A 12,682-nucleotide genomic window follows, 5' to 3' on the forward strand; every position below is an offset into this window, starting at 1 on the left:
CTACGAAATTTGTTCATAAATTAAAATTCCGTTTACAAATCTTTCTAACCTAAAAAGCGAAGAATTTGCTGATCGGAAATGTAAATATTTATTTTTATGGGATCGTGAGGCGGTTTGTGAATTTTCTAACGAGATTCGGAGGAGTGTTGGTGCTGGTTCGGCGACGAAAGATTGTTAGGATATTTTGGAGGCAGCAGGCACGGTCGTGAACGCACTCGAGGCAGCGATAACTCGTGGCCAGCTAACAGTAAACCTTTTTAGAGAAAACCTGTTGCTGGATCTCCTCTGAAGCGGATCGAGAGGGGATTCAACGAGGCCGGTGACGCGGATCGCGGCGTCCATCGCGAAGACGGAAAAGTGGCAGGCCTCTATTATTTTCGGGGAAACTGTGTCGAGTGCATTCCCGCGGCCTTTTGCCCCCTGCAGCAACAAGTATTTTAATTAAATTCGTTAAGGCGCCCGGAGAACGCAAGTGAACAAATACATCTCCGCCTCCGAAACGATCAGTTAGTGAACTTCACGAGGTTGTAACACAGAAGCTGTGTCTGAGAGACCTAGATTTTACAGCACTGTCAGTCTCTCTGAAGCAGTCCACATTCTTGTCATAAATGTTCAGAATATAAGTTATGTACATGTACAATACAAACATTATTTTATATTGACGACAAAGATGGAAGGACCACAAAATCTTGGCTGGAAGATGGCCAATATTTGCACTGCTATAGCTTCGTTACAAGAAGTCGGACCATGATCTAGCTAGGCTTATTTTAAAGCGTGAAGTCTCTACTTTCATCCGCGTATCTTTTTTGCCGACGAGACTGCTTACAGGCACTTTAGAAAATAATTATTTATTGTACCGCATTGACGACGAAAATTGAAGGATCACAGAATCCTGACTGGAAGATTGTTAATGTTTGCAATGCAGTAACACTAAAAAGATAAAGGCGCAACAAGTATTTTAATTAAATTCGCGAAGGCGTCCGGAGAACACAAGTGAATAAACTCCGAAACGATCAGTTAGTGAACTTCACGAGGTTGTAACACAGAAGCTGTGTCTGAGAGACCTAGATTTTACAGCACTGTCAGTCTCTCTGAAGCAGTCCACATTCTTGTCATAAATGTTCAGAATATAAGTTATGTGCATGTACAATACAAACATTATTTTATATTGACAACAAAAATGGAAGGACCACAAAATCATGGCTGGAAGATGGCCAATATTTGCACTGCTATAACTTCGATACAAGAAGTCGTATCATGATCTGGCTAGGCTTATTTTAAAGCGTGAAGCCTCTACTTTCATCCGAGCATCTTTTTTGCCGACGAGACTGCTCAGGCACTTTAGAAAATAATTATTTATTGTACCGTATTGACGACGAAAATTGAAGGATCACAGAATCCTGATTGTTAATGTTTGCAATGCAGTAACACTAAGAAAATAAAGGCGCAACAAGTATTTTAATTAAATCCGCGAAGGCGTCCGGAGAACGAATCGTGAATAACGCTGTACCGTCAACGTGGAAGAAAGTCGATCGTATAACGACGATTGTGTTGAAAGCACCCCGGGCTCCGTAAAATTCCAAGTATTCCGACATTTCGCGTTGCGTCAGATTTCGAGAGAGCGCGCAGGAAAATCTCCTTTGACTGACGCCACGTATTTCATTGATTGTAGCGTGCTGGATGAAAATTGTTGACAATGGTTCTCGTTTGCATGGTAAATTAAAGGGCGCAGTATATTGTTTACGGCGGCCTGTTTGCCTTGGCAAATTGCAACTCGTTGCCGTCGAAGCCTTTTTTCGCCGTTCCTAGTACGATGTAAAGGTAAAATACCACGATGGATATTCCGAGCCTCTTGTGGAACGCGATATCAATGTCGTAATTTCAATTAACGAGCCGGAATCGGAATCCGCGATCGAATAGCACGGTTTCGCAGAAAATATGCATTTCTTGAAACGAACGCAACGAGAAATGGCACCGTAACTCGGGGGCGCAGTTTTCTATTTCGTAATTGAGACGCTCGGTGATTGGATCCGGTGTGCAGATGTAAATCACGCTGATAAATTAACCGAGGTGAAAAGTATGAAATCGCAGAGGGAAATTCCGGCGAACGTCGCGCGCGATGCACGTCCGATGCAAATCTGTACACGATATTCCTATCTGGCCGGTACGTCGTGCGGTTATGAGCGTGGTGGCCAAAGTTCGGAATAGTTGTTCACTCTGCCCTCTTCAACAACCCCCCGCGGCCTCTGTGCGAATGTCGTTTGCATACCCGACGAGTGTCCGCCGTTTCCTTCGCGACATGCAAGCGGTGACCGCGCGCGCCCGTTGCATTCGATGCACTCGAGCGACGCGGACTCGACCCCGCCGCGGCAACTTGTCAATGACAATTGGATAACGCTACGGAACCGCCCGCAGGAATCGATTAATCGCACGACAAAACGTGAAAGATTCGAAATAATGTCAACATCGCGCATGGACGCTGTAAGTAGAATGAGTCGGCGTGATCGGACATGCATTCATTTTGACCATTCTTTACTATTGTCACTATTCATTTAACTATTGAAACATTCGTGCAAGAAAGTCAAGGTAAATATAACTAGAAATTTAGTCTACAACTGTGTATATTAATATAGTAATACATAATTAAATAATTATTTAAATAAAAATAAAATTTTTAAAAGATACCACATTTTTTTAAAACGGACTAAAAAGTATAAAATAAATTTTTAATAAAAAACACCACGTTTAAAAACGGGCTAAAAAGTACAAAATAATTTTTCTAGCCCTATACAGATTCCTAACCCCGTAATATTTAAAACGAAAAACGTGGGGCGTATGCAATAGATAATTGATGCATGATTAGTGTAAATCACTAACAATTTTATTGCACTGCAAATTATATGATCTGTTGTGCGAGTTTTCTCAACGGCAGCTACTCTCTACACTCCTTACTATGTATTATCTTGTGCCCCACGTTTTTCGTTTTAAATCTTACGAGTATTTTCATAGCTATTAAAAATTCACATTCACAAATGTTCAGGACTATCTGTACGGGGTTAGGAATCTGTACGGGGCTAGAAAAAATTATTTTATACTCTTTAGTCCGTTTTTTAAACGTGGTGTTTTTTATTAAAAATTTATTTTATACTTTCTAGTCCGTTTTAAAGAAATGTGGTATCTTTTAAAAATTTATTTTTATTTAAATAATTATTTTCTGCTTTTTAGTCTTGTACGTGTGAAATTTTACAATCGATTTTGAACATTTTGATGAGATTATGACAGAGACATGTAGTAAATTTCAGACGGTATTGCGACGCGTCATATCGAAAACAAACGCCGTGATAAAATGTCAAAGATAAAGGTTCGACGGAGAATCTCAGTGTAACGATTCTTTCGCTTGGTACACGAACATTATAGTATAATAATACGTAGAAACTTTGTAAACACCGCACGGAGCTGAAACGCACACTGAGCTCCTTCGGTGCGAAGCGGATCAGTGGAGTGGGGATGAGTCAGAGTGGGAACACGTAGTAGAGTGGGGACGCTGAACGCAATGACGTACTACGTCACGCGGGAGGGGGTGTAACGGTTAAATTTATTAATAATCTATATCTCCTAAACGCATAGGCTTTTTTAAAAAAAATTTTTTAAATATTGCATTGTCATCCAGTTTTGAGCTATGTCTAAAATTTCAAGTCTCTAATTCATCGGGAAGTTAGTTTAAAATCAATAGCAAAAGTACCGAACAAACAGACAGACAGACAAGAAAGCGATCTAATAAAAACGTGGTGAAATACTATCACAATTCAAAAGAATTTACAAAAATTCTCTTACCAAAAAGAAGAATAGAGTGTAATTATGAGCTTCCAAGTGGCCAAGAAATGTAGCCTGACAGTATAACGACGGTATGGTGCAGCGGTAGAGAAGACGAGCGAAAAGAATGTTCATCGGTCGTCGCAGCGGCCAGTAATGCGTTTTTAATGATAAAGGATGGCATTAGGTCCCATTCGCGGAAAATTACCGATTCCGAGCAACGGCCGAATTAATTAGAGCATTCTGCATTTCGTTAGGCTTCCGATCCAAATTACCTAATAATTTCCACCGACTATTGATTATCAATTAATTTAACTTTAAATGCTCGCCGGGTAACTAATGCTACGTCATTCGACATTTATGCAAAATTGAATTAGAGCCCGGCGACTGTTATGGGATTATTAATCGATTTATTCGCCTGTTGGCTGTGTAACGAAGTGCCCGCCCTTCCAGTTTCCTAATTACGAAGAATTTGTTAGCGGGCCTCCCTCTCTGAAACCGTTCCCGTATATTCCGTTCCGAAATTTGCACAATTTCGACGAAGAGAACAAACACGACAACTTGTCGACCAAGTTTCTCTCTCATTTTTTTCACCCTCTACCCTTCCCTCCCCGTTTTGTTTTGTTTCGCATTGTTCTATGTGTGCTCTGTTTTCATTACCGCACGCGAAACAGTGTTTCGAATTTCGAATGTTCGAATTTCCAAATGCACCACGCGCCACCGTAAAATGATACACAGCCGGAAACAAAAGGACCGCGCATTCGCGAAAGAATTCAAAGTGACTCGCGAACTGTGCGCTGAAAATTTTGTCCTGGACACAAAAATATGGTTTTGTTTGAAGCGTTGAATGGGCTGCGGCCATTGTGATTCCGACGTAGCATAGGGGAACAAGACTGGGCCACATAATGGCACCTGACAAATGATGACTCGCCTCAAACTGATCATCGAAAGCCCGGGAAATCGATAACGAAAGCCTGTCGGCCGGTTTTGAGTCGCGCCGCAAGTAGAAACATCGAGCATTGGTCAGACAAGCCAGACAAATCAATGTAGAAACAGTTTAGCGTCGCGAATATCGGGAATTCTTTTCCCGGGTGTGAAAAGCTTCTTTCTCGAGGTCAATCTGTGATTGATCTGGCTCAATTGTTCACTCTCTGAAATTAATTACCGGTTTAAAATTACAAAGTAAGTTTACAAGTCGGTATTAGGTCTAGCAAATCGAAACATCGAGCATTGGCCAGAAAAACCAGAAAAATCAAACATCGGTATTCAGATATTTTATTACTTTTTACTGATACGTTTGGTTCTGTTATTCGTCATGTGTACGATATCGAATGCTATAATAATAATGAATATCGAAATTAATTATTTACGATCGCGATATCATTCCCAAAAAATATGAAATATTCTTGAAACCTTTCAAATATTTTATTTACTCTTCGTGAAGCGTAACCAACTTGTACACAGGTTACCATTGATCTCCGATTTATTTGGTTCAGTTATTCACCCTTTGAATTCAAAATTAATTTTCGCTTATTGGAATATAATTTCTATGCTGTATTGAATATCCTGAGAGACCCACACATATTTTATTTCGTCGAACGTAAGTAAGAGGAACTTGGACGTAAATAAATCATCGATTTCCAATTCGTTTGGTCGAGTTATTCAACCTCGTAATTAAAAATTATTTTCTCCTCGCTGCAAAATATAATTTTCGATTTATTAAATATTCTCCAAAGACTTCCAATACGTGTTCATAAACGTACACGAAATCCACAATTTACTTATAAACTCTGCTCACAGAAAAATGAGCCAGTGCGATTCAATTTATCCGATTCACTTAGTCACAGTTCGCGGCGAGATTAAAACGCAATATCGCAAATTCCGCGAACGATTCCCGCATCGAAACTAGTTCAAAGGACCCCGGTGGCGTGGGAGAGGGTCGTCGACAGAGGTGGCGAATATTTACGGAAATTCCTAGTCACGGAGGTGGCTGTATCGTGCCGCGAAAATTATCGTCGGACCGTGCGTTACCGGCGTTATTGCTCAATTTACGCGGGAGCAACACCCGGCTCCTCGGAAGGACGATTAGTCAGGAGCGGTGAGTGATGCATGTACCATTGAGAAATGGGATTAGTTGCAAGGGTAATGCGCCACCCACCCCCATTCGTCCACCCTCTCTCACGGCCACCCCTTTCGGCCTCGTTCCCCCGTGGCAATATACACTCGCGAAAGGGACACTTTAACGTGGAAACGCGGGGGTCGGTTGCGGGGATGGCGCGGGGGTGCTCGGAGGAAAACACGGCGAGCTGAAGGGTGCTTCTTACCCTCCTCTCTCGTTGCCGGTTTATCGTCCTGCGAGCGACGTTTCGTAGCTGATTAATGCTCTCGGACGTGTTCGTCCCTCCGCGGCACGGTCTTTCGAGAGTGACGAGCATGTGGTAATTAAGATAAATTCGCCCCTGTTAATTACGTGCCTCGTTCCTTTTTTCCCCCTCTCTCTCTCTCTCTCGCTCTCTCTTCACCGGCGTCGGCGGCCGGCCTCGCACGAAAATGTCGGCGAACCACTATTTAAGGGCCGCTGATCTCTCAGATTTTTTCTTTACGAGACCGTGGAGCCGTCCTTTGCGAAACTTCTGCCGTAATTTGCCTCCTGTTCGAGGAGCATGTGCTAATTTTTCCGTGAAGAGCGTACAAGGGTCCGCCAAATAAACTGTCGCAAGCTGTTTTACGAAAACGCTATGAAGATATGCACTGTATTGTATTTTTCAATTAAAGCTGTGAGGAAAATGGGGTAATATTTTTTAGAAAGGGGTGTGTTACCCCTCTGTCATTGTTACAAGACTGCGAAACTAAACAAGATTTGTTTAACCCTCTCACTATGGGGAGGGTCGTCGCTGTTAATATTATCAAAAATTATCTCGTTTTCGGGATGCCGCGCGCGAGCCACCCTTTAATTACGCTAATAATACCGACGAGGAGCGAAGAGAGCGATCCGGAAACGCCACGGAAGCCGATTTTAATAAACAATCGTGTTCGCAGATACGGTGCACAACACGCACGTGCTCTTACCGAGAGAGGTGATCATCCCCGTTCCACCCCCTCTGGCCTCGACAGTCCGAATCGATTCCAAATTGATTCCTCCGCCCCTGGAAGGCCGCGTTCCGCCAATCGGCACGTCTGAATTTCTATAATTAGTCGATATAATTGGCTGGAGCGCGGTAAGTGCCGATATTAAGGTTAATTGGATGCGCGTTGCGGGTTTATTTGCAACAGCCCCGGCGATTATCGCTCAAGGAACTCATTAACGAACAATCCAATTAAATCTCGACGGCTCCACGCTGAGAGCGCGAAAGAAAATCGGGCGGGGATGTCGCAGCAGACGAGACAACCCCCCGAACGAACGAGAATGTTACCGATTTTAATTGCATCCCCTCTACTATTGTCGCCAATAGGAGGGGGTTGCAGAAAGGAACTCAATTCGAAAATAAGGCGGGCACACGCCCCGCAGTGTCTCCATGGCGACACTATCGTTCCACCGACGCGAGTTAATTAACGGGAACTACCTCCATCTCGCACCTTGCGCGCTGCGTTTAAGCCTTTGTGCCCCGATTTCTTTGAACCCCGCGAAACGTTGTGTGTAATCAAACGCGCGGATGAAATTCGCGAATGTTGCGCTCCTCCTGCACTGCGATTTGTTTTGTTCGAGAATCTACCGTGCGTTCTTGAAAAATATTAATATTATAAATAACACCTGTACATTCTCCGTTATATACAGGGTGGTCCAAAAATGTTACCCCATTTTTCTCACAGTTTTAATTGAAAAATACAATAAATCTTGAGACAGTCAATTATTACGGAAACCAGCAGGAATATGAAAAAATGTTTTATATAAAATATTCTTCATATGAAAGGGCACATTTAATGGCGGTATGCACATTTTTCCATAATGGCCCTTGAAGAGTCAGATGAAGGGCAAATGTGGATAGCGCCATTAAATGTGCCCCTTCATTGGAAGAATATTTTATATAAAACATTTTTTCATATTCCTGCTGGTTTCCGTAATAATTGACGTTCTCGAGATAAATGGACCACCCTGTATCTATAACATGTACACGCAATTTATTCTCGACAAATATTGGTACTCTACCCGATCGAATGGATTATGTGAATGTGGAGGTTAGAATTTACTTCAGCCTACACGATTTCGAAAGAGGATAGCTAAGGCACAGGGGGTGAGCTTTTGATGTATTCCAGTGGACGGTGTTCCACGGGTTTTATTTTTCGTGGCTCGGACGTACGAATGCCGGGATGGTCATTCGAGTTTGTTCGCTTTGCGACTCTGGAGAGCGGCGAGTTGGTTTTTATGACCATTTAAGACCGGATTGCCGGGGGTCACTGTGCCAGGACGGCGCTTTATTTGAATACGGGTCAGCCTCGGACCGAGATATCAAACTTCCGCGGATGTTTACCAGACTCTGAGAAAGAAAACTGAAAGTTCCCGCAAAACCTCCCCGGCTACAGCCGATAAAACTTCGTTTTTATTGTCTGATTCGGTTATGAACGAGACTCGGACATCGATGGTGGAGGGTGCACAAAGGGGGGTTCGAGTTTACGACAGGCCGAGTATCAAACTACCCTGGGAAACAAGTGAAATTCCTCGGTCCCGTCGATAAAGCTAAGTAGAGGATAAATTTAAGGATATACTACTGATCCGGTGTATTGTTATCCGGTTCGCGTACGAGCTAACCCTCGCGGTCGTATACACGAACGATAAAAACTTGTGTCGCCCCCGGCTAAATATAAATAATGTGACGGAAAGCAATGCGCTTCGGGACCAGAGAGGGAGGAAACCTCGAAACATTTCACTCGATGGCCAACCCTTGGAAAAACGACGCTCGGATAGGAACAGCGGTTCATGAAGGGTTAAAATGCTTCACTTATTCCCGCCCCAATTCCTCGCGAGCTTCTTCCACGCCCTTAAGAAAGATTCGAAGCCATTTCTACGAAACCCCGCATTCCGGGAGCGGAAGCTCCGTTCTATAATTACTCGCAGCAATTGCTACCGCTCCTCACTCTACCTGAACATTTGCAACATTTTGAAAACCAACCTTAATCCCGCAGTATTCTTAGGGAGGAACGAGAAACCAGTCTTTGGGTCTTTGAGTTTTTAAGACAAAAATCAGAGAAAATTCTCCAATATCCAAATCTCAGAATTTTGCCAAAATTGTTGAAAGCCCGCGAATTTGGCTGTTCCGATTTTTGGGGATCGATCGATGCCGAATCGAGAGAACCGACTCGCAGCAACTCGCAACGACGGATCCAATCGCGATCATGTTCGCACAAAAGGGCAACAGAGTCTCTCGCCACCCTCCGGCGACGCACTCCAGGTGCACCCACGACTCGAATCGGGTATACAACCTCTCGTATCGACCAAACGTGCCCCCTCGTTCGAGTTCGAGTTCAGGACCGAGGTGGATGCGGCGGCGACGTGGCGAACACCGGAAAACTGGAGCGAAGAGGGAAACTGTCAGCCCGAAAAACCCCGGCTTGCCTAGCCTGAGACTGCTCTCGAGGGTGGGGCAAGGGGTGGAGAAAAAGCTGTGCAAAGTTTGATGGAGAACGGGAGCTGATGGGGAATCGAAGAAACGGCGGGGGAGGAGGAAAAGTCGGGCGTGTTGCACCGGAGAATAGAGTTTCTTAGGCGAGGGGGTTGATAAATTAAGGGTTTCGATCGCTATCGAGGGTGCGAGGCGTCGGTTTTTCCTCTGGAACCTCAATTTTCTTGCCGGGGGTGGCATTTTTGGCCGAGTTGCCTCCTTAACCATTTGTAAGTCACAATTAAAACAGTAAAAATATTCCAAGAACGAAAAAATACTGTTTCACTATTTTCAATTTAATAAAATAATTAAGGAAACGCGTACGATTTTTATTCAAATTATTGTTAAGGGGTTGACGACACCGCGCCAGCCAAGAAATTTTTATTTTTATCCTGACGTTTTTTAGGGGATATAAAGATTCTGCAAGTGCTCGAGGGTGTAGGTGGTTTTAGCAAGGGTTGAACGGTTATGGTAACCTCGTGAAGAATTGTGAAGGGGTCGTCGTCCCCGGGAATCGTAGAATAAGCAAGGCTCGGTGAAACAGATGTGCTTTTGAGTGTAACGTGGAGATTTAGGAGGGCCGTGTCGATGGCACTGACAACACACTGACGGCGTATCGCACTGGCCAACGAGCCGTGCGACCATCATGTCGAGCCTGCGTCACATAAGGCCGGCGATCGTTGCACATGTCGGTTCTGCAACGGAGAATCGAGCTAACATGCGTGCGTCGGTAACAGTCACGCTTAAGGACACTCACTGATCCGTTTCTAATTCGTTACCGACTCAAGAACCATCGTTCGAACGCGTTTCTGCTTGTCAGCCGAACGGAATCCCCACCGCCAGGCTCTTCTGTCTGAATTGTTTCGAATAATTCTACTGAGAGCCATTTCAACAGCTAACGGTTTCGAAATTTTTATGTTACAATTACTGCAGTCGTAAAAGCACGACGATGATAATTACACCCGCACAACTTTATTAATAATACCTCTTATTAATAAAAATTATAAATCTCTCAGAATTTTTATTTCAAAATTAATGCAATCGCGAGGATGCTTTGATCGCAATTAACTTCATTCGTCCGTGCACGAATTCCGATAATCGTGCGTCGATTTTTAGCAATTGTTTTCTCTGAATTGTTATTGAAAATGAGAAACGGGCTTGGCAATTGGCAATTAAACCCGTTTGTTCCCGCACAGACTGTAATAAAAATCTTGTCGATTTTTAACAATCGTTTCCTTTCAATTAATATAGGAGACTTCCGGCTCGTCCAATCGATTTCAAAGAACGATAGCTACACTGCGAAATTTCCATGCAAGTCGAGCTTCGTTTAAGCTTGAATTTTACAGGTTCTCGAAGATTGTTGCGAGGAATGGGTTTAGTCTAGCGACGATTACGGCTGAAGACGCTTTCGTCTGACCGTTCCGAGGATCCCGGCGATTCGTTGCCGTATCGCGCGCATCGCCCGGTTCATTTCAGAAATTTCCATTCGGTGACGCGTGAAATGATGCCCGGGCACAGGCGTCGACGCTCTGAATCCGGCTGGCAGGATGATTCCGGCGCGCCTTTCTCCTGGAGTTCGTCCGAAAGTTGCGTTCTCTCTCCGGAGAAAGCTGTTGCCGCGCGCATAAAATAATTATGCCGGTCGTAGCCGTGCGCGCGAACGCTCGAGAAAAGTTACCCGTTGTTTCTCGTTATATCTCGAGAACGTCTAATATTATCTCGAGATGCGAGCAGCCTGGACGACGGGTCTATTACCCGACGATTCTCGAAACGCTCAATTATATAGCTGCTGGAACGATAAAATGTGTGTGTGTGAGAGAGAGAGAGGGAGGGAAAGAGTTCATTAAGCTGTGGATCGGCAGAAAGCGTTCCCCGCGGGAAAAATGGTCGCCTAATTTCTCGAGTTCGAGCATGGCCACGGATTCATTCGTCATCGGGATGATTTACAAGTCGCCGGGGAGACACGGTTGTCGGTCGACGTCTCGAATGAGAATCTCTAACGTCGCTGAACGCAAAAACGACCGTCCCACGACAGATTATTCCGCCTTTGACTGCCGCGAGAAAGTAGAATTTTCTCTCGACAAAGCTCCTCTCGTCTCTACTCCCCAATCCCCTTCGTCTTTGCTTCCCTTTGCTCCCGTCGCCCCAGCCGTTCGACCTTCTTTCCCATCCTTCTGTTCCTTTCCATTTCCCACCAAGAATACGTGGTTTTACGAACCTGTCGAGAGCGTGAAGGCGTAGATTCAGCGTCGCGTCCCCTGGATGCCCGGAAGCCGAAGTGTCACGACGACTTCTGGCACGGTGTTCTCTCAGCGCGGCGGTGTCGTACCAAGCCGCTGTATAGTGTCTGACGTAGGAGCCATGCGTGATCGCTGAAAGCAGAAAAAGAACGTTCACAGTCGCTCGAATGGCCTGTGCACACGAAAGACACCGGTATAAGTCCGTTACCGGTCGGACTAGATGGAGTATCTCCGGTCTGTTGATGCTTCTACGCTATTTCTGACTACCCCCGGTTCACGCGAAGTCCGTTCAGAAGATTCACGGTGCATTAATATGTCCGGCAAGCGTTTATGTCAGTGGTACGAGTCAATCATTGGTCGGACTAGAATGTACAGTGGATAAGAAAAGTCAGTTAATACTCATATTTCCAATAATGAAATCACGATAACAGTAATATTTATTCACTTATAAAAATAAACGAGTTGATTACATATTTAATGGTAATGTTGAAAACAAAATTTATCACGATAATCACAGTGATCTGAAGATTTATCAAGATATTGATCTTTCTATACTAAATATACAAAATTTGGTAAGTTAAAGTATCGTTTAATAACACTGTCCAACACCAAATTTGTTTCACAATTACATTGTGATGGTGGTACTTATAGAGTTTTATATGCGCTGATTCCGAATCTACCCTTAATTTTTCTCCTAGACGAACAGTTCTTGAGGAACAAGACTTCGAGAAAAAAAAATATTTTTCAACTTTAAACAAATATTGTGATGGTATTATAAAAGATATTGAATTGTTCTTTACAGCAAAAGATTCTGTAGACTTTCCCGAATACAGTCATATCTAATACGAATCTAATATGAATGTTTAAACATGTTTAAACAATCATTAAAGACGGAGAGACACCACTTTTGCAGCAACTTTTCAGGATATTTTTGAATTTATCTAAAAAAATAAGGGTTCAGCGGAAAGTCGAACTATACTACGAAACTTGAGAAATCACCCTTTGAAATTTGCAACGTCGACGTTTTTTCCC

General features: G+C 43.7%; 1 protein-coding gene across 2 annotated transcripts in view; it reads right to left on the reverse strand.

The window, feature by feature from the left end:
- LOC143215813 (disintegrin and metalloproteinase domain-containing protein 10) overlaps positions 1-12,682 on the reverse strand; it is a 361,388-nt gene that overhangs the window by 184,669 nt on the left and 164,037 nt on the right. For both annotated transcript variants that reach the window (XM_076438313.1, XM_076438312.1), the window contains exon 3: positions 11,629-11,782. In XM_076438313.1, coding sequence (XP_076294428.1) covers positions 11,629-11,782 — 154 coding nt within the window. The remainder of the gene's footprint in view (positions 1-11,628; positions 11,783-12,682) is intronic.

The sequence above is a fragment of the Lasioglossum baleicum genome, chromosome 14 (genome assembly GCF_051020765.1).
Source record: "Lasioglossum baleicum chromosome 14, iyLasBale1, whole genome shotgun sequence".
Lineage (NCBI taxonomy): Eukaryota > Metazoa > Arthropoda > Insecta > Hymenoptera > Halictidae > Lasioglossum > Lasioglossum baleicum.